Here is a 17927-nt window from a genome sequence, read left to right on the forward strand (position 1 = left end):
TTTTCTAACTTAGAAGTCCCGCCGTCCATAGCACATCAAATGGATTATTTTCTTCGTTTCTTATCTTTATCTGGCTGCCTGGACACACAATACTTGTTATCCTCTCTTCTAGCTTGGTCCCACCGCAAGAATCACGACTGCTATTGACCACATGATGGCCAATTCCGATCATCCAACCAGGAGAGCAGCGTCAAACTTCTGATTCCACCTAACCAGTGTGGTCTGTGCCACTTCCAGTGTAGGCCTCATTACCATCAGCAGGAGAGCGCTTCCCAGTGTGGTCTGTACCGCTCCCAGTGTAGGCAGTATCACCATCAGCAGGAGAGCGTTGAATCACTTCCAAATTTCCTATCAAATGTAAGAAAATGTAAGAGGGGATTCATTCGTCGCGTCTTGGGTTATTTCATACAATTTGACGGGAGAGGAACTGCCAGAACTCCTGCCATCAGAAACGAGGAAACCACGTAGAGAGCCTTGAGCTGCATGATTTCTATTGAGGTAGATAGATAATGAGCTGTATATATTTTAATGAAAGACCTTCGGAAATTGAAGAGAGCTGTGGAATAAAGTGCAAAAGATTGTTTAGCAAGTATTTATATGTGTGCTCTGCCGAGGGCAGAGTACTTAGACTACCTGTCTCTCTCACGGATCTACTTCGTCGTTCGAATGGTTACATCGCATGGCCGATGCTTCTGTCGTTTCACTATCAAGCTCTCTGATATCGTGTCCATCAGACCATCACGCCATCAGACCATCACGTCATCACTTTTAGCCGAATCTCAACCAAGATATGGTCTTGTAAATCTCCCAATGGATAATTGTCCTATGCAGATCAAGAATTGGGACAGCTTGACACCAGCATTACCAAGAAAGATGTGAGTTTTGCATAGTATAAAACTAGAGCCAAATCTTTATCTTTACACTAACTGAGCTGTATTTTCTGTCACAGCCGGCATGGACGAAGAAAAGTCTAAGATAGAGAATCGTTACCATCTCTTAGGCGAGGACAATGGGTCCAAGTCGAGCTCAGAGGAGTCATTTCCTCTGCTTATAAACGGGATTCATACACGACGAGATCGATCTTATCAAGCGCCAAGGTTACTGACTATTCTTGGAAGCGTCGCCATTTTTCTTGTATACTCGTTTCTACTCGTGTTTGCAACTGCCAAGGTGACCCAGCTTCAACGGCTTCAGGGGACTAGATTTATCGGATGTATGTCATCAGTCGATCTTTCAAAGAGGCAAATAAGCATGAAAACTAACCAAGTTATCCGATTCTCCTAGCTCCTGTTAGCGGTTTTATCAACTATGAATCACGGATTTTTGAACAAAGAGAGCGACCTGGTCTGGAACCTACATACTTTACGGATCCTAGCCTAGAAGTGGATGCAAACTGGCATGAGTTATTTGAATGTAAGGACATCTGAATCAACTAGCATTTTTGAAAAACAGTAATTAACGCTTGTGGTATGTATAGACCAAAACATTGGCGTTTCGCCAAAAATCATGAAGAAGCTTGGGCGCCTAGAGGAAGGGGTCAAACTTCCGGATGGGAATTAATGTGGATCCATTATGGTTTTCCATCATTTGCACTGTTTGGTATGTTATCTCGATACCCATCTCACCAAAACACTAAGTATAAGAGCTGAGCATATCTGACTAGAAAAACGTCTACCACGCTTTCCATCCACAGTATTACAACCTTACGAGCCTCTCAGAGGAGGATCAGAAACTGCAAGATATTCATCTAGGTAAGTTTCGTGTCAATCTTCAATATTGGACCATAACCATAGAAAGTTGCTAACTTGACATCTTTCAGCGCACTGTCTTCACCTGATCAAAGACGGACTTATGTGCCAGGCAGATCCAACAGTCTTTACCATGAGATGGGGGGAGTATGACCTATTACCAATTCACAATATGACGAATCCCCGGGAATGCGTGAACTGGGATAAGTTTATGGAAGGTGTCAAGGATATCTCACAAGATGTCATCCAAGACGGCGTGCTTGTGCATCCAAAATTCGGTAAGTCCATGGCTCTCCTACAAGAAACCTTGATGGAGAGTTCTCATGTTAGGACACTTCTCTTCCTGGTACTTTTGCTGATAAATGCCAGGTCCCCTGTTCAAGAACCGCGAGCCAGTGGAATGGGAAAGACCTCCAATGCTTGATCATGTCGCCTAGGATTTAGGAAGTGCTAGCTGTGAAATACGACACTTATCCTATGTCGCGTCGCTGTCTTACCGCCTGTTATTGTTGGACGTTGACCTTTGCGTCGAGAACTTACGTTGACCGGCCCTTCATGTCTCTAGGCCCAGTGCTTTTCAACCCGATCAATATGTTGACGGAAATTGCGATCAAACACTTAATTATCAAATTATTCGTGCTAGTAGACCTTAGTTAGTACTTCAACTGCCTCGCCTTAGGTCTGACAAGGTTGTTGGTACGAAATAAGAACGTACAACCTCATCAGGGGCCGCGACAGGTTCCAGACAACTTCTACATCTTTACACGACACCGTGGTTCTGCGGCGGCTTCTTGCGGTACCATAGAATAATCTGAGCCTCTGTGAAGCGGACTATCTCCCCTTCTCCGTCGCTGTTGCATATGTGATGACGCTTCTGAATATAGGGGGCGTGGAGATTAATGTAAGCAGAGCTTAGCAGATCCGCCTAATCTGTCAAGCGGCAGAAAAGGCGACCTTAAGGCAGTTAGACTCTTGGTGAAGTGCGGCGACCGCCTGAAGATCAACTTTGGCACCATAGCGGCTTAAGACACGCTCTCTATAGGCTCGGTTGAGGTTAGCCAGTCTCAACCCGAGCCCATCGTGGGTTGTTCTTGGGTCCAAGGCTTGGACCCATTGGCAGGTTCTGCCAAAGTCTACTTTGAATCCTTATACGTACCTTATGCGTTAGAACACTCTAATATTGAAATCATACTTTAATTAACTCTAGCCTCAGACATACTAAGTTTTTAGATTAATTACTGTAGTATTACTGATCCCATTCGGCTAATGGACCCACTTTTGCATCCCATACTTAAGACCGAGGCCCTAATCTCATTCGAGTCCAATATAACCCCCCCCCCCCCCTCCCCCCGAACCCATGGGGTAGTGTGAGAGTCGTGGATAAAGATTTCTACATGTTGAATGACGAATCTAGAGAGACGCGTCGCGGGGCGCGTTTGGAGCCCATGGCCTATGTTGCGAGGACAGAAGTGAGACAGATCTCATCTGGATCATCGATCGCGAACCCTCCTCCCCCTCGCGGTACCCGCGCCAGACCCTCCCAGATCGTTCGGCACGCGCACCCCCTCTGTGGCGAGGGCCAGTGACGGGGCACGGAACGACGGACGGCGACGCCTGCTGCCAGGACCGGGACCATCAGACTGCAGGGAAAGGTGTGCCTCCCGCGCGACGCAGCACAATTCAGACTGCAGGGCGAGGCTTTGAGCATGGCAGAAGCACATTTGATGTTTCATATCACACCTTAGTACTTTTCATTCCCTGTAGTGGACTGTGGCAGATAAAGTCACTAGTAGCCGGAGTCCGGAGTGTACCCTTGACAGGCGCTCCCCGCTGAATACGAGCTGCAGCATGGGATGGGTGGTTGTGCGCTTGGCCACGCATGAATACGAACGCCACCCATCCATTTTCGAACCTTAGGGCTTGGATCACACATTTAGGGGTAGCCACAACAAAGTTTATAAAGAACACGCTCTTGGCCTTGGTCTGGTCGTCGAGTAAAGATTATTTATGTACCACTGTATGTGTCATCATGAAATCCGTAGTTTCTCTCGCTATTGCTGTCTTAGGGGCACAAGTCGCATCTGCAGCAGACATCTTCGACAGGTCTCTAGAGTCAGTTTTTCCGCTTGAAAGCTTTCGGAATGGTAGCACTTTATTGGGATTCAGCACTGTTGTGTTTCAGCGGGGTGTAGAAGAGAGTCTATTCCAACGACAGTCAGAACAATGCGTTGATCCGGGTTATAGTACTCATCATTTCTCCTATAGCATGACAGCAAACTAACTCACGATACTTTCAGTACCCTGCTCGAACGTGGCTGACAAATGCTGTCCAACTGGATCCGACTGCTTCACCGATATCGGCTGTTGCCAGTCCGGTAGCCAACCATGCCCTGGCAGCTCTAGTAACTCGATAAAGTGCTATTATGCCTCTAAAGAGCAGTGCTGCGCAAACGGCATTTGTTTAGATGATCAAATCTGCTGCGAGAAAGGATGCTGCAACAAGGGAACTTACTGTGCCGACTCCGGTTGGTGCTCTGCCTGCCCGCCGGCCGTCGAGACCTCGACCATAATCGTTGAGTCGACGGATGTGCGGTGGTTTCGGGTCACGGTCACTGAGGTCGATGAGCCAGAGGAAGCGAGCGAATTCACTTGCTTGCCAATGACGGTAACAAATGCGCAGGGCGCGACGTTAGAACTGGACGAGGAGTGCGCGCTGTCTTATAGCCCGCCGAGCACTACGACTACTAGCGCTGCACCAAAGGATTCAAATAATGCCGCCGCTGTGTTGCGCGTGAGATCCGAGGCTCCTCTGTGCACGCAGGTTAAAACTAGCACCGAGATCCTCACCGTATCGAGGGTTACCACTAGTTTCTCGACTACCACTATCACCGTCACTACATCCGTACCAGACTTCTCGTGCCCTACTATGGCTGTCACGGATTCCTATGGTGCCGTCTTGGCTCTGAATGAGGGCTGTTCTTTGGAGTACACACCGGGTTCGTCGACCACCGCGCCGTCAACGACTGGGCCGCAAGCTGGTGCCGGCCCCGTCACTACGGGTGGGGGCGAGCAGTCCATTGGACGGCCGGTCGATGGATGGTGGATGTTAGTTGCCAGATTGTTAGGCGTTTTGGTGCTTGTGGGGTAGGTGGTGAAATGGGGTAGCGTGACGTGGGTAAAAGGGCTTGCTCCAATGTGTTAATCGGGTGATCTAATTAAAATTCCCCGGTATCTTTTGAGTTGCTGGAATAGCATCTCGGTATTTGCTTAAGAGGTGGTGAAATTTGAACTACTGTAATAGTTGCCTCGGTGTTAAGGTCGGCTGGGTATGTCTAAAGAGCGGTGAAATCCGACCACTGAGATCAATCCTGAATCGATATTATGAAGAATACATGGTGGATACAGATATGTTAGAAAGACTCGTCAAAATTTAATTATCCCGATAATTGCTGGGGTGGTGAAATGGTCCGTTAAGACATTTTTGAAAGGTTGTCAAACCTAACCGATCATTTTTAGGGTGATGGAGTGGCTGATGGCGGCTCCCGTAAAGACTGCGGAATCTTTTTTTCTGGATTCTGCCTGGTCTTCTCTAGGAGCGAAGTTCTACTGCATTTCCAAGCTCGGTTTTATCTTTTCTTTTAGGACGGATTTATTTCCAGGGAGGAAAGTCAATGATGTAAGATCCACAAGTTTAACTGCGACCCCGGGAGCCCACGGATAGTCATTTGGGCTACGCTTCTTAAAACGGCAAGGGAGCCTGGTCAGGGCTAAGCTATGGTTCTTGGGCACGGTATCACGGCCCGCTTAGTACTAGGGATTGACACCAGCAAGCCTATTTCGAACGAGGAGGAAGATCCTAGTCGGGACCTATGGTTGAGGTCTAGATAAGTACCTGATGACTAAGGGAACGGTTACGGAACCAGCGGCAACTACTAACGGTACAACGCGGTTATAAGTCATTAGAAAGTGTGTTGTATAAGAGTGGAATTCAGAATAAAAGCTTTAAAAAAAGGATCTCGCTATACACAAGGAGACTTTCAGGGTTCTATCCGGGTTCATCCATATATGAAGGTATATATATGAAAGTGCTAAATGGAATATGAGATAAAGCGGAAGCACTGTAATGGAAACAAAGTATTCGGATTGGCATTCATTCTCATAACGTTTGAAGATAATACAGAAACTCAAGATGCAATTCGAAAACCGATCACGATGGTAAAAAAGAACTGCTTTAGTATCCGCCCCGCTGGTTGCCGACAGGGTTTTGCTGATAGTTCGAGACTTGGCCTCTGGGGTCAAGTTTGTTCATCTGCTGGGGATTCTCAGGACCAGACAGCCCTCTGGCGCCTGAGTTATTGTCGTTGTAGCTACTGCCACCAGTTGCGCCGCCACCGAAATTTTGCTGACCCATACGGCTGCCATGGCCAGGTTGGGCACGCGGTTCCATCTCGCACGGCTCGGCGTGAGCAGTAGTGGAGTGGGATTTGTGTTCCTGCGTGGCGTTACTGTAGCTTTCCTCACTAGTCATTTTGTTGTCGGAGGTGAGAGGCTGAGTGCGGGATTTCTTTTCCTCCTTGGAGCTGCTATAGTTGTCCTCGCTAGTCATATGATTGTCGATACCGCGGGACTGTCCGATGGAGCCTGTGCTGCTGGGGTCGAAGCCACGAGCACCGCTACCGGTGTCTTGGGACCCGACGTTTTGAGAGTCGGTGGTCCCAGGGTAATTGCGGCGGTTATCTATTTGTTCCGGGTTAGCTTTTATGGCTCTTTGAACTATAAACGTGGACATGGCTCGCGGGATACTGTGCAAGGCACAATGGGAAGAGATATTCGGATGCGGCAATAGAACGTAAGAAGTGTCTTATCGTGTCTAGAAATCCAATGTGTTCTAGCCAATAGCAATAGCTCAACTTACCTAGATCACTATCAACGCGAGGATCCATCTTATTGGCTACGTTTGAATCATGAGGCCCAGCATTGGTTCGGCCACCTGCGTTCATACCGGCGTTTTGGGGGCCGACGTTTTGGGAATCGGTGGTTCCAGAGTAATTGCGGCGGTTATCTATTCAAGGTCCCAAGTTAGTTTTCTAGCTCTATGGACCATAGACGTGGATATGACTCGCGGGATACTGTGCAAAACATAATGGGAAGAGATATTTGGATGCGGCAATAGGACGTATGAAATTTCTTATCGTGTCTAAGAACCCCACGTGTTTCAACGAATAGCAATAGTTCAACTTACCTAGATCACTATCGACACGAGGATCCACTTTGTTGGCTACTTTTGAATCATGAGGGCCAGCATTGGTTGAACCACCTGCGTTCCTGGCATCTACATATCGAGCCAGCGTGTCAATCAATGGTACAAAAAGAGAAACAAGTATTTGGAAACTAACCGGCGACATTGGCATCGCGATAACCAGCCTCATTGCCATAGCCAGGACCAGAGCCGTAAGTGTTAGAGCTCACGCCGGAAGAGGGGCCCATGCCAGAAGAGCGACCCGATTCGGAAGAGTCGTACTGGTTCGGCCCGGAGTTCGCAGTCTGAGGATTATCCCTGTCACGGTGATCAGACACGGCATCCTTGACTTTGTGCATGAAGTTCGACATGATAGCAATCTGTCTTAGCAAAAAGGCTTTTAATTTTGAAGTTGAATACTTGATAATATAATGGGATTAAATAGTCCCGGGTTGCTATATTTCCTGAAATTATAACAAGATTTGAGACTTCTTGCGGGTTTATATGCCTCTACCACCTATGACTAAATCATTGTTTGCGGAGACCTAGTGACGCCATAACGCGAGGGGTCACGAGTACAAGAACCAGTGAACATGGATAAGGATCTATTAAACTGCCTTGTGTTGTATGGTCATGACGTTCCAAACAGGTTTAAAGTAGCCGAATGAGTATGTTGGCCGAAAGTGAGAGAGCAGTGGATGTCATCCGTCGTCATGTCCGGGATCTAGTAAAGCTAAGAATACCACTGAACCAGAGCCCTCCAGGAAAATCCAAAAACTGGGGAGGATACCCACTTGGAGATCTTGGAGGTCCGACCAAGGTTGTCTATTGCGATTTCCATGGTTCCCTCATCACCAATAGCTCCATGTTCAGGTTTTTGACAATTACCAATTCCGGTGTGTCATTGGCCACCCACACAAGAATACCCAACTTCGTAAATTCACAATTTACACTACTCGGGATAGCATTTTTTAATTCAACATCAGGATTTCTCCATGGGGAGCCCATGGGATGCAATGCATCTCAGTTCGCGGATTCTCTCAACTGGGAGAAAAAGTGGGGCCATGTAGATCAACCCATATATATACTTTGGTATGTATCAATTTTATGTACTAAGGGCCTAAGTACCGTACTTGGGAGTACCTAGAGGAGTAGGTCTAGATGGACAGGGTATTTCAGCGAATTCCTTTCTACCCGCCCACTGTAGCCGGGCCGTCACCGCTCTCGCTGGTGGGTTCACTATTCGCTCGATTGAGCCATGATGGTCTCCACAAAGTCATACCCAATATCAAATCGTATACCATCTGGGTTAATCAAATCATATGGCCTATCTATAATGCATAAATCAGCCAAAGGGAACAATTACTAAGAATGGAGTGGAGCAAAACCAACACCAACTTCCATCAGCCTCTGGGCGAGGACCGACAACCCCCACCCACACATTCCCAAAGGGTGTGACCGAAGCAGCAATGTTATTGTTGCTTAAGTACGTTCCTAGGATGATGGCAGACGCATTTTGCGGTAATTCTATAACTGCTCCATCCTGGAAGAACAACCAACGGCCGCTCTGTAGCTCGCCCATTTCCGGGCCTGTTTGAAAGTGCCAGTTCACCTGAATTATAGTGTTTCGGGAGTTTTTTACCTGCGCCCCTGGCTGAACAATTTCTTCGCCTGTAATAGAGCGGGGAGGGAGAATATCGAAGCCTGGAGTATCGAAGTCAGGGCTGTTGCCTGCCATGTATGCCCCAACGCAGAACCCGGCATATCGGCCCCCGCGCGCAACAAAATCACGAATGGCTTTTTTGTATTTCTTTGTATGATCCCATGCTGGTTTAAGACCTGAAGATAACCAATTACTACTAGCGAACTGGAGAGGAAGCAGAGGAAATCTCTTCCTTTCCCCAAAGGAGAACTTACTGCCACCCCCTGGCTGAGCGTAAAGCTGAACTTCCCGCAATGTTTCTTCCTTGACATCTATGTTCTCATTGGGGCCCGCATACTGAACATCAAAGTGAGAAGAGGAAGATCGGAGAAGCGCAGCCACTGATTCCGGACAGCCATTACAAGCAGCTGGTTTACGGTAGACCAACGCCTTCGGACGTGATTCTGGCGGACATGCGTCTAGCTGACCCATGGCCATGTTACCTGCTAGGAGGACGGCGATGGAGAGATAATTGCGCATTTGGACTAGAATTATAGGAGTTGGGGTCAAATATAAACAATGAACACAAAGTAGAAGTTGGCTCTGCGTAGAAATATTCATATGGAAGTTTCGGGACTTTTATGAATAGTACTTCCCTTGTCATAGGATCGGCAGTGCCGGGAGATTGGGTCGATTGGAAATGATCACTTTTCTCAGGGCGCATCGAAATCGGCCTTCTAGACTAAAGTTAAGCCGGACGGGAAAGCCCCATTGCCAACACTACGTACTATGTAAGATTGTTACAGTGAAGATTGAATGCCTTGCGTCTTTGCCACTGTAGGGTAACCTTAGGTGAGAAGATTGAGTTCACAAGGCTGTGAGGCGCAATGGTGATTTAAGTTTGGCCCCATGTAGAACTCAGTGGCAGCCTTAAACAGGGTCAAATCCAGCCGCTTTCCTTTCCTGTTTCAAATACATAGCCAGGATGTCTACAACTTCCCGTTTAGACCTCTAATTTGATGTCATCCTCTTCCCCCTGCAGGCTAGTAATACCCCCCAGGCGACACCATCATCGGCAACTTTGGTACTTAGACGCTAGATCAGTAATTTGTGCCGAGGCCACACTGGCCACACAAAGATCAAGATTGAACCCTACGCCGCTTATTGACCTGGCCTGACCTTCCAGGATTATGTTATTATTACTATCTTCACCATCCATAAGCCGCGGGCCTATTGCCCAAGCCAGTTGGCTATGCAGTCCTTTTGTCAAGGATTGGGATTTCCTAAAGGAACGCGGTCTACAGCCACGCTAATCTGAAAAGGGCCTAGTCGGATCTTATTGACGAGCCCCTCTCGTCCGTGTGTCTTTCCATGGATCTGACAGACAATTGACTCTTGCCAAACAGGTCAAGTCGTACGCATACAATGCCAAAAGGAAAGCGCATCATCCTGTGTTTGGATGGTACGTGGGTCAACAGCGACAAGGGGTATAACCCGCCGACCCTGGGCCAGCCGGATGCCACTCTTCAGGTGCCTACAAATGTGACGCGCGTCTATCGGTTCCTGAAGAAACGGGACGCGAATGGGAAGAACCAAGTCATGTACTATCACCCTGGTGTTGGGACTACTGGGAATATCACTGATGAGATTGCGGGCGGAGTTTTTGGTTCTGGGGTTTCTGAGGTGCGCTGAAATCATACTTGTTAAGGTGACGGGAAGGGAAAGGCAGATTTCTAACTACAAGATGACAGAATATTCGGGAAGCGTATAGTTTCGCTGCAACGAATTACGAGCCGGGTGATGAGATTGTCATAGTGGGCTTCTCTCGCGGTGCATTCACTGCGCGTAGTGTGGCAGTAAGCATAGCCGTTCTCTGAAAAGTTTTTGGGCATTGATATTCATGGTTTTAGGGTCTCATCACCGAGATTGGACTGCTTAATAACAAAGGAATGGAACTTCTCTATCCAATATTCAAAGATATAGAGAACATCAGAAACCCTCGGTACAGGGATGAATTTCCGACTACACCTTTCCCTAACAAGCCCAGAGACAAACGGGAGTACAAGCATCGCCTGGAAGATGAGGATCTCACGCGACTGTATGACCCAGATGGACGCCGCATCAAAGTTCGTTGTGTTGCAGTCTGGGAAACGGTTGGAAGTCTAGGCATCCCGGACACCAACTTGAGCAACAAACTCAAGATACCTCGCTCTACAAAAGAATGCAAGTTCTACGATACATCACTATCGAACGGAATCGAGTACGCCTTTCAAGCCCTTGCTTTAGAAGAAGATCGCACGTCGTTCGCTCCATGTGTTTGGAACCGACCTCGCAATGTTCGCACCGATCTACGCCAGGTCTGGTTCCTTGGAGCTCATTCCAATGTTGGGGGCGGGCTTCCAGACCAGGAACTGGCCAATGTCGCCATGGCCTGGATGATGGACCAACTAACATCAATTGGTGTGGCCTTCGAGGAAGACACTATTGATCGGATCTTTCAACAAAGTGTCCGCTATTTTTTCAATCATCCCCACCCGCAAAAATCACAGACCAGCTCCAAACACAAGCCATGGAGCCAGTGGGCCGTTTCCTCCGTCTACAACGAACACAAGCCTGTTCGACCTTGGGGACTTGGTGAAATTGTTCAGCCCGAGACCGGATACTATCACCTCGCTGGCAAAACCACTCGCACACCGGGGATGTACCATTATGTTGATCCAAACACAGCTCTTCCCACGTCTGAGTTTCTGACGCATACCCATGAAAGCGTGCACAGAAGCGTGCGCATTCGTCTCACCCTCGAGGGTCTCGGATACGATGATGTAGGGCTGTATACGTGTTCTGCATTGAAGGACTGGAAGCTCGAGCGGATGCGTGTTGTGTCTCACCGTGATACTCACTATTCCGATGGGAGAGAAGAAGATGAGATTATGGAGAAGATACAAGATTATCGATGGGGGTGGGTATACGCTGGGCCAGAGCGAGATAGGCCGCCGAAAGCTATTTTGATGGAGGAGCCACTGGGCCCATATGAAGACAGGTTGCTCCATCTCAACAAAGGCATGTTGGCATTCCTTCTTGGGGAACTTGGTCGTCTGTTTATCAGAAAAATTGTGCATGCTACTCAAGGACGTTTATGCTAATTCTACCATCGGTGTCACAGGTCGGCCATTCTACAAAGCTATGCTTGCGGAAAACAGGCGATGATGAAAGAAAAGAGACTGAGAATTTCTCAGCCCTCATGCGTCTTAAACTGATGTTATAATCCTTGCCTAGACTCGACCAAAATAAAGCATTACTTCCGTGATCGAAACCGGCACTTTAATCCATGCTGCTTGGCAAACCAGAATGTCTCCACCCGCCATGTCGGGTCGTCAGATGCCCACTCAATCTCGAAGTGTCGCATTAGCTGTGGAATCAGTTTCCCCATCTCCATAATAGAGATATTCTTTCCAATGCATGTCCTCGAACCGTACCCAAACTATGACATATCAGTATGGTTGCAGAATAATGAGAGCATTGTACAGACGGTCATTAGATGGCGATCCATAATTTTCATGTTTTCATCACTAGACTCGATCCATCGCTCTGGGCGAAAGTCACTGGCGTCATCCCCAAAAATTGTCTTCTCGTGGTGCATCACTGCCGGATTGATACCGACGATGGTACCCGCTTCGAGATGAACGCCACAGAGCTCAGTTCCTCCTTCAGGAACAACTCTCTCTAAGGGAAAAGCAACTCCGGGATGGCACCGCATGGCCTCTTTCATTACTGCTTGGCTGTTTGGTTGGAGAGAGATTAGCCAATAGTGCATGAAAGTACAGTCCAATGCTCACAGGTATCTCAATTCAAGACATTCGGCATAAGTGACATATTCTGAGAGTTTTCCGGCCTGGTCAGCTTCATCAACCTCGTTTTGAAGCTTATGATAGACCGTCGGATTCTGCACAACGTAGTAGACAACCGCTCGGAGGGAGACAGCAGTAGTATCACTCCCAGCAAGTCTGAGGAGGTGGCAAGATTGTTAAGTAGTCTGGGGCCTGAGTCTGTGTCCATGAACTTACAAATTGTTACTGAGATGATTAATAATATCTCGATTCAGCATTGGCTTGCCCTTTTTCTCCTCGTTTTGAAGCCATGCAAGGAAATCCGGCCGATTGCCGTATTTTTCAACAGGCTCGCTGTCATAATCATCAATGCATTGCTGAGTAAACTGCAAGCAATTAGTCCTTTATTGATTTACTCAGTCATATCTTAGAGAACAGAGTACTTACCTGAACAATAGTCCTCAAAGGATCTGGGACTTTCACAAACGGCTGTGCAGCTAAGAACTTTGATAACAAAAGATTACCCATGAGCCATGGGTGGAAGGCAGGCACTTGACCAATAGTACCTGCATAGCGAAGGACAGCCTCGATATCGGCAATCATGCCCTTGAAATCCTGGCGGGTCTCCATGAATCCAAACCGGCGCTGGAAAGTGATTGCCCCAATCACATCAAAGGCATACCACTGGAGCCAAACACCCAAATCAACGGGTTCACCTTCAAGATCTTTCATAGAATCGATGAATATTTTGGTGCATTCATCTGCGAATACTTCTAGGGCTTTGATCGAGGACATGGAAAACTTCTGTGCTACTGGTCGACGAAGAGCCTGGTGCCGGTTTGGGTCGCGCACAGTAAACATGCTAGGCATGATCTTGTCTTCATAGAACGGGCTCATAGTGTCATAGAATGCAGACTATTCACGCGTTAAAATGTCTTTATTTGTAGCTTAATTGTACCCACTTTGAGAAACTTGCTGCTGATGCCGTATATGATTGGCAGTGCTTTGGGGTCTGAAATATCTACTGTCTTCGGCCCAGTGCGAACAATTCGACCATATTGACGGTGCAGTCTCAGATAAAAGTCGGGGGCGTCGCCCCTGGCAATCTTCCAGAGGCGGTAGAAAGGCGTGAAGCGTGCAATAGCCGGGCCTGGTATTGATCTTAGGCCAGGCTTCAGCGCGACAGCAATAAGCCTGACAATAAAAAATACCAACAAGGCAATAAAAACTCCCAGAGTAAGCCGATTGTGATTCTGACTCGAAATGGAAGAGAGAGGTCCAAGGTTGTCGGGTGTTGATCGTGAGGCTGCCATCATCAATGTACTTAGTCCAAAGCGAGCTTGAAATCATGATCTAGTATGCCCCTTCTTTTATCCTATACTATTCTCCAAGATTTCCCCGCAAGTTCTCACCTCCTGTTGCCAGTCTAACCAATTGTCTTCCGATTGAGTTTGTGGGGTCTATGACAGCTGCTGGATAATGGTGGGGAATACTCTTAAACCTTGCACGCCACTTTCTTAGTATCAACCCACGAACTCTCTTGTCAGAGTATATTTGCCTCCATCGAACCTGCAAGCTGTTTATGGGAGTGGTCATAATGGGTATGCATCTGCTCGTTGCTCTTTTCCGCTTCACTTGCTTAAGAGTAATTCAAAAGAATTAAATAGCAATTTGCATCAGAACATGTTATCAAGGCACATTTATCTGATGATTTCTAGTAAACACAGTTTGCAGACAGATTAGAGGCTAATGGCGAGGAGCTCTAGCAAGAAGCTCTTGGGCATTTTTAAGATACACATTCTCTTTCACTTCAGACAAAAAATCACTTTCAAACCCGTCATCCATTTTCTTAGCAAATGCTAGTACGGCCGGTACCGGTGTGTAAGGGTAGTCGCTCCCATACAATAGTCTTGACGAATTCACCAATCGAAGAAGACCGTGTATTTGATCAGGGAATGGCACTCCAGCAAGATCAAAGAAGAATCGCGTTTGGAGCATCTCTTTCACCTCCTCCCCAGTAACTCGGAGCTCCGGACTGAGCAAAACTTGAGAGAACTGGGCAATCCGCTCCATCACCGGTGGAAATGTGCCTCCACAATGACATGCCATGAATGTAATGCCAGGACATCTCTTTACCATGCCTGATGTGAGGAGACTCATGAGCGACCGTGTCGAATCAAACATGAATTCCGAGGTCACAGACCCATCCTGCCAATTGTGAATATTGCAGCTGGTTGGATGAATGAAAACAACAGCTTTCCGCTTACTGAGTTTGTCGAAAACTCGGCTGAAGCGTGGATCTCCCGGGTAGATTCCGTGCGAGTTGGTCAGAATTTGAAATCCGACTGCGCCCAGGTGGTCAAGCGCATAGTCAATCTCGGATAGGGAGCCTTCAACATCCGGCAGTGGAAGCGAAGCAAAGAATAGAAAATGATCTGGATGGTCGGTGCAAATTTTGGACATGTCGACATTCACGCGGCGGGTAAGAGACCGCGCCTCCTCGTCATTGCTGGGCGTCAAATGAGTTCCCGGAGACGAGATGCTCAAATGGATTTGGTGATGTTCAAGTGCTTCATCAAGTCGATATGAGTTTGCGGGTCCCACTCCTGCATTTTTCGTAAATCCTCAGAAATATCAGTATAAGCTTGGGATCACCTACGGGGATTGCTGGCATGCCATCTGGATGCCCTTTTCCCGCAAAGTCATTCTGCAGGCAGTACTCGCGATAGGCCGGTGGCACACAGTGAACATGAACGTCTATTCTCTCCATTTTGTTGATTGTTCAAGCAGAGTGGAGTACAAGCAGAGAAGAAAATGAAAGTTTTAACGTTGGAGACAGAGCATAGTCCCCGCAGCAGCATGCGTGGGCCCTATCCATTGCCCTGAGCATGAATCTCATGACAATTTTGAAAATGTGGGAAATTTAGGCGATATCTACAATCGTTACAATTGTTAGCATAGATACGCATTAGCCACTAGTGCTACATACGATTCTGCTAATTCCCCCACTATTGCTATGGTGCAACTGACACGCCGAAATTCAGAATAGAAGCCCGATTATATACTAACAAGAGGTATGAAATTAGCAGCTGCAAATAGAAATCTCATAACTGCAAATGCATCAAGACATTAGAGAAGTTTGAGGTGATCGATCCATCGATGAATCTATGACTTTCCACCTCTGATTAAACAACTCTACCATTAAATCTGTCATCAAAACTGCCCAAAGAACTGTGTCCCGAGATTTCTGCGGCCAGGTAATGGGCAACCCGTTTGTTTGTCCTGGAGCATATTCAAGCTACGCCGAAAGCTTGGATTTGGGCCCCAAACAAGATCACAACAAAATAAACTACTGCACTGCGCGATATCGGCATAAATTCCAACTGTTTCAAGCTCAAAAGTCAGATAAGCGGAGGGTTGCAGATCGACAGTTGTGCTAACCTGGAGAGTGCCAAGCCGGCCTGTTTCCAGTGCGCTCATTCGACCAGTGCCCTGCGATCAAGGGTCCGGCATATCCACAATCTGGCCCTCAATCATGAGATTGGATCTACCGTACGCCGCTTCGTAGGTCCAAGCGCAAGAAACGGCCTGCCTAATAATAATCATGGTTCGTCGCGGCCTAAGACATCCTCTAGCCGCAATTTTTTCCCGTCAACATCGGCCTCTCCAGCCATTTCACTCATTATGGCGTCTCCCGATGAGCAGCGTGGGATGGATGCGGCCTTTTGGGCGCCAGGGACAGTGACGCTGGAAGATCGTAAGCATAATTGCCCAAGTCCAATCGAGAAAACGACGCGCTCACATTCGATGCAGTTCACCAACCAAGAGATCAATTGGTTCTCTTTCCCACCCCCTCCTCTGACCCAAACGACCCTCTCAACTGGTCTACTGCTCGCAAGGCCCTCAATTTTACCTTGGTCAGCTTCTACGTCCTTTGGACCTTTGTCCAGCTTGACATTGGCTTTACAGCATGGGGTCCCATGGAAACAGATCTCGGCTTTACGTTCGATAATTTGAGCATGGGTGCCGGAGTCAACTACGCCGGTCTTGCTGTGGGGTGCATATTCTTCATTCCTCTGGTTCACAAATATGGTCGGCGGCCGATTTACATCTTCAGTGTTGCTCTTCAGTTGGCGTCTTGCATTTGGCAGGCCAAGGTCTATACTTTTGGTGACCTCATTGGAAGCAATTTGATATCTGGGCTTGGAGGCGCAATCAGCGAGATCATTGCTCAGATTACTATCGCGGACATGTTCTTCGTTCATCAGCACGCCACCATGAATGGTTGGTATGTCATCTTCCAAAGCACCGGTGCTTTTCTCGGTCCCGTAGCCTCTGGGTACATCACTGTCTCGCAAGGTTGGAGGTGGATGTGGTGGTGGTGTGTCATCTTCTTCGGCGTGACGCTACTCGGCGTGGTCTTCCTCTTTGAGGAATCGAAATACATAACGCTTATCAGCGGCGGCCATCATGTTACACCTACACCTGTCTCACATAATTCAAATTCAACGGGCGGAAAGTACAAAGCTGAAAATGAAGACTCGACCGACAGACAGGCCGTGGCGAATCGAGTCGCGCAATCCGACATCAAGCCGAAGACATATCGCCAACGAATGGCCCTCGTCACCACCGCCGACGAGTCGATTTTGCAGCATTTTTATCAGCCATTTATAACGCTTCTGACATTCCCAGCCGTTACATACTGCGCCATAACCTATGGCACCACGTTGTGCTGGTTTGCGGTCATGACCTCACTGCAAGCATCGTACATGATCTACGCGCCATACAATTTTTCTGCGATCGGCATTGGCCTGATGAACCTTCCAGCGTTTGTGGGTGCTCTTCTAGGCTTCCCATTTGGTGGATATATCTGTGACAAATTCATTCTGTGGCTCTCGAAGAGAAATAGAGGTGTTTACGAACCGGAGATGCGTCTTTGGCTGGCCCTTCCTGTTGCTATCATAAGTCCAGCCGGGATATTGATGTTCGGCATAGGTATTGCTCATGTATGTTTGTATCTCTGAAAAGGCTTCACGCTCTTAATTGATTTGGAATATAGGGTGTTAGCTGGGGTCTTTTGGCCGTTGGCTTTGGCTTCTTTGGGTTTGCATTAGCTTCAGTCGGCGCTATCTCGCTATCTTACCTCATGGACTGCTATCAGGATGTGAGTGAGCCTACAACCATATGGTCTTCGATCTGAACTAATTGAGTTGCTTAGATTATTGGCGATGCACTAGTCGGAGTTGTCTTCATGCGAAACATCTTGTCTGTCATTGTTCTCCTTGTCCTGACTCCATGGGTCGAAGGCATGGGCCTGCAGAACCTTCATGTTCTTATTGCGCTCATTAATTTTGTCATTTTATTGCTTCCAGTGCCTTTGCTTGTTTGGGGCAAAAGGGCAAGAGTCGCTACTGCAACGAGGTACAAGAGGATGGCACAAAAACAGCTTAGCCATCGTACCATCTGACGAG

The 17927-nt window shown here is 47.7% G+C and overlaps 8 protein-coding genes across 8 annotated transcripts; 4 read left to right on the plus strand and 4 right to left on the minus strand.

Moving 5' to 3' along the window:
- Nucleotides 1–1506: 1506 nt before the first annotated feature.
- Nucleotides 1507–2185, plus strand: N7510_010528 (uncharacterized protein; the record flags this gene model as incomplete). The annotated part of the gene is made up of 4 exons (XM_056982453.1): nucleotides 1507–1536; nucleotides 1664–1751; nucleotides 1820–2026; nucleotides 2118–2185. The coding sequence occupies 4 exons, from the start codon at nucleotides 1507–1509 to the stop codon at nucleotides 2183–2185; spliced, it is 393 nt and encodes a 130-aa protein (XP_056827947.1).
- Nucleotides 2186–4407: 2222 nt separating this feature from the next.
- N7510_010529 (uncharacterized protein) lies at nucleotides 4408–4896 on the plus strand (the record flags this gene model as incomplete). The annotated part of the gene is made up of 1 exon (XM_056982454.1): nucleotides 4408–4896. The coding sequence occupies one exon, from the start codon at nucleotides 4408–4410 to the stop codon at nucleotides 4894–4896; it is 489 nt and encodes a 162-aa protein (XP_056827948.1).
- A 1083-nt stretch (nucleotides 4897–5979) lies between these two features.
- N7510_010530 (uncharacterized protein) lies at nucleotides 5980–7358 on the minus strand (the record flags this gene model as incomplete). Its single annotated transcript, XM_056982455.1, has 4 exons — nucleotides 5980–6485; nucleotides 6664–6810; nucleotides 6991–7080; nucleotides 7145–7358. The coding sequence occupies 4 exons, from the start codon at nucleotides 7356–7358 to the stop codon at nucleotides 5980–5982; spliced, it is 957 nt and encodes a 318-aa protein (XP_056827949.1).
- Nucleotides 7359–8226: 868 nt separating this feature from the next.
- Nucleotides 8227–9169, minus strand: N7510_010531 (uncharacterized protein; the record flags this gene model as incomplete). The annotated part of the gene is made up of 3 exons (XM_056982456.1): nucleotides 8227–8318; nucleotides 8380–8826; nucleotides 8905–9169. 3 exons carry the CDS (start codon nucleotides 9167–9169, stop codon nucleotides 8227–8229), a joined length of 804 nt encoding a protein of 267 aa, XP_056827950.1.
- Nucleotides 9170–10054: 885 nt separating this feature from the next.
- Nucleotides 10055–11772, plus strand: N7510_010532 (T6SS phospholipase effector Tle1-like catalytic domain-containing protein; the record flags this gene model as incomplete). Its single annotated transcript, XM_056982457.1, has 3 exons — nucleotides 10055–10312; nucleotides 10381–10485; nucleotides 10540–11772. 3 exons carry the CDS (start codon nucleotides 10055–10057, stop codon nucleotides 11770–11772), a joined length of 1596 nt encoding a protein of 531 aa, XP_056827951.1.
- A 689-nt stretch (nucleotides 11773–12461) lies between these two features.
- N7510_010533 (cytochrome P450) lies at nucleotides 12462–13353 on the minus strand (the record flags this gene model as incomplete). The annotated part of the gene is made up of 3 exons (XM_056982458.1): nucleotides 12462–12633; nucleotides 12694–12842; nucleotides 12904–13353. The coding sequence occupies 3 exons, from the start codon at nucleotides 13351–13353 to the stop codon at nucleotides 12462–12464; spliced, it is 771 nt and encodes a 256-aa protein (XP_056827952.1).
- Nucleotides 13354–14202: 849 nt separating this feature from the next.
- N7510_010534 (amidohydrolase family protein) lies at nucleotides 14203–15226 on the minus strand (the record flags this gene model as incomplete). The annotated part of the gene is made up of 2 exons (XM_056982459.1): nucleotides 14203–15080; nucleotides 15112–15226. The coding sequence occupies 2 exons, from the start codon at nucleotides 15224–15226 to the stop codon at nucleotides 14203–14205; spliced, it is 993 nt and encodes a 330-aa protein (XP_056827953.1).
- Nucleotides 15227–16140: 914 nt separating this feature from the next.
- N7510_010535 (uncharacterized protein) lies at nucleotides 16141–17923 on the plus strand (the record flags this gene model as incomplete). The annotated part of the gene is made up of 4 exons (XM_056982460.1): nucleotides 16141–16213; nucleotides 16270–17462; nucleotides 17516–17620; nucleotides 17675–17923. The coding sequence occupies 4 exons, from the start codon at nucleotides 16141–16143 to the stop codon at nucleotides 17921–17923; spliced, it is 1620 nt and encodes a 539-aa protein (XP_056827954.1).
- Nucleotides 17924–17927: the final 4 nt, after the last annotated feature.

Source organism: Penicillium lagena (assembly GCF_028827675.1).
Source record: "Penicillium lagena strain IBT 129212 chromosome Unknown utg000008l_segment0_segment0, whole genome shotgun sequence".
NCBI lineage: Eukaryota > Fungi > Ascomycota > Eurotiomycetes > Eurotiales > Aspergillaceae > Penicillium > Penicillium lagena.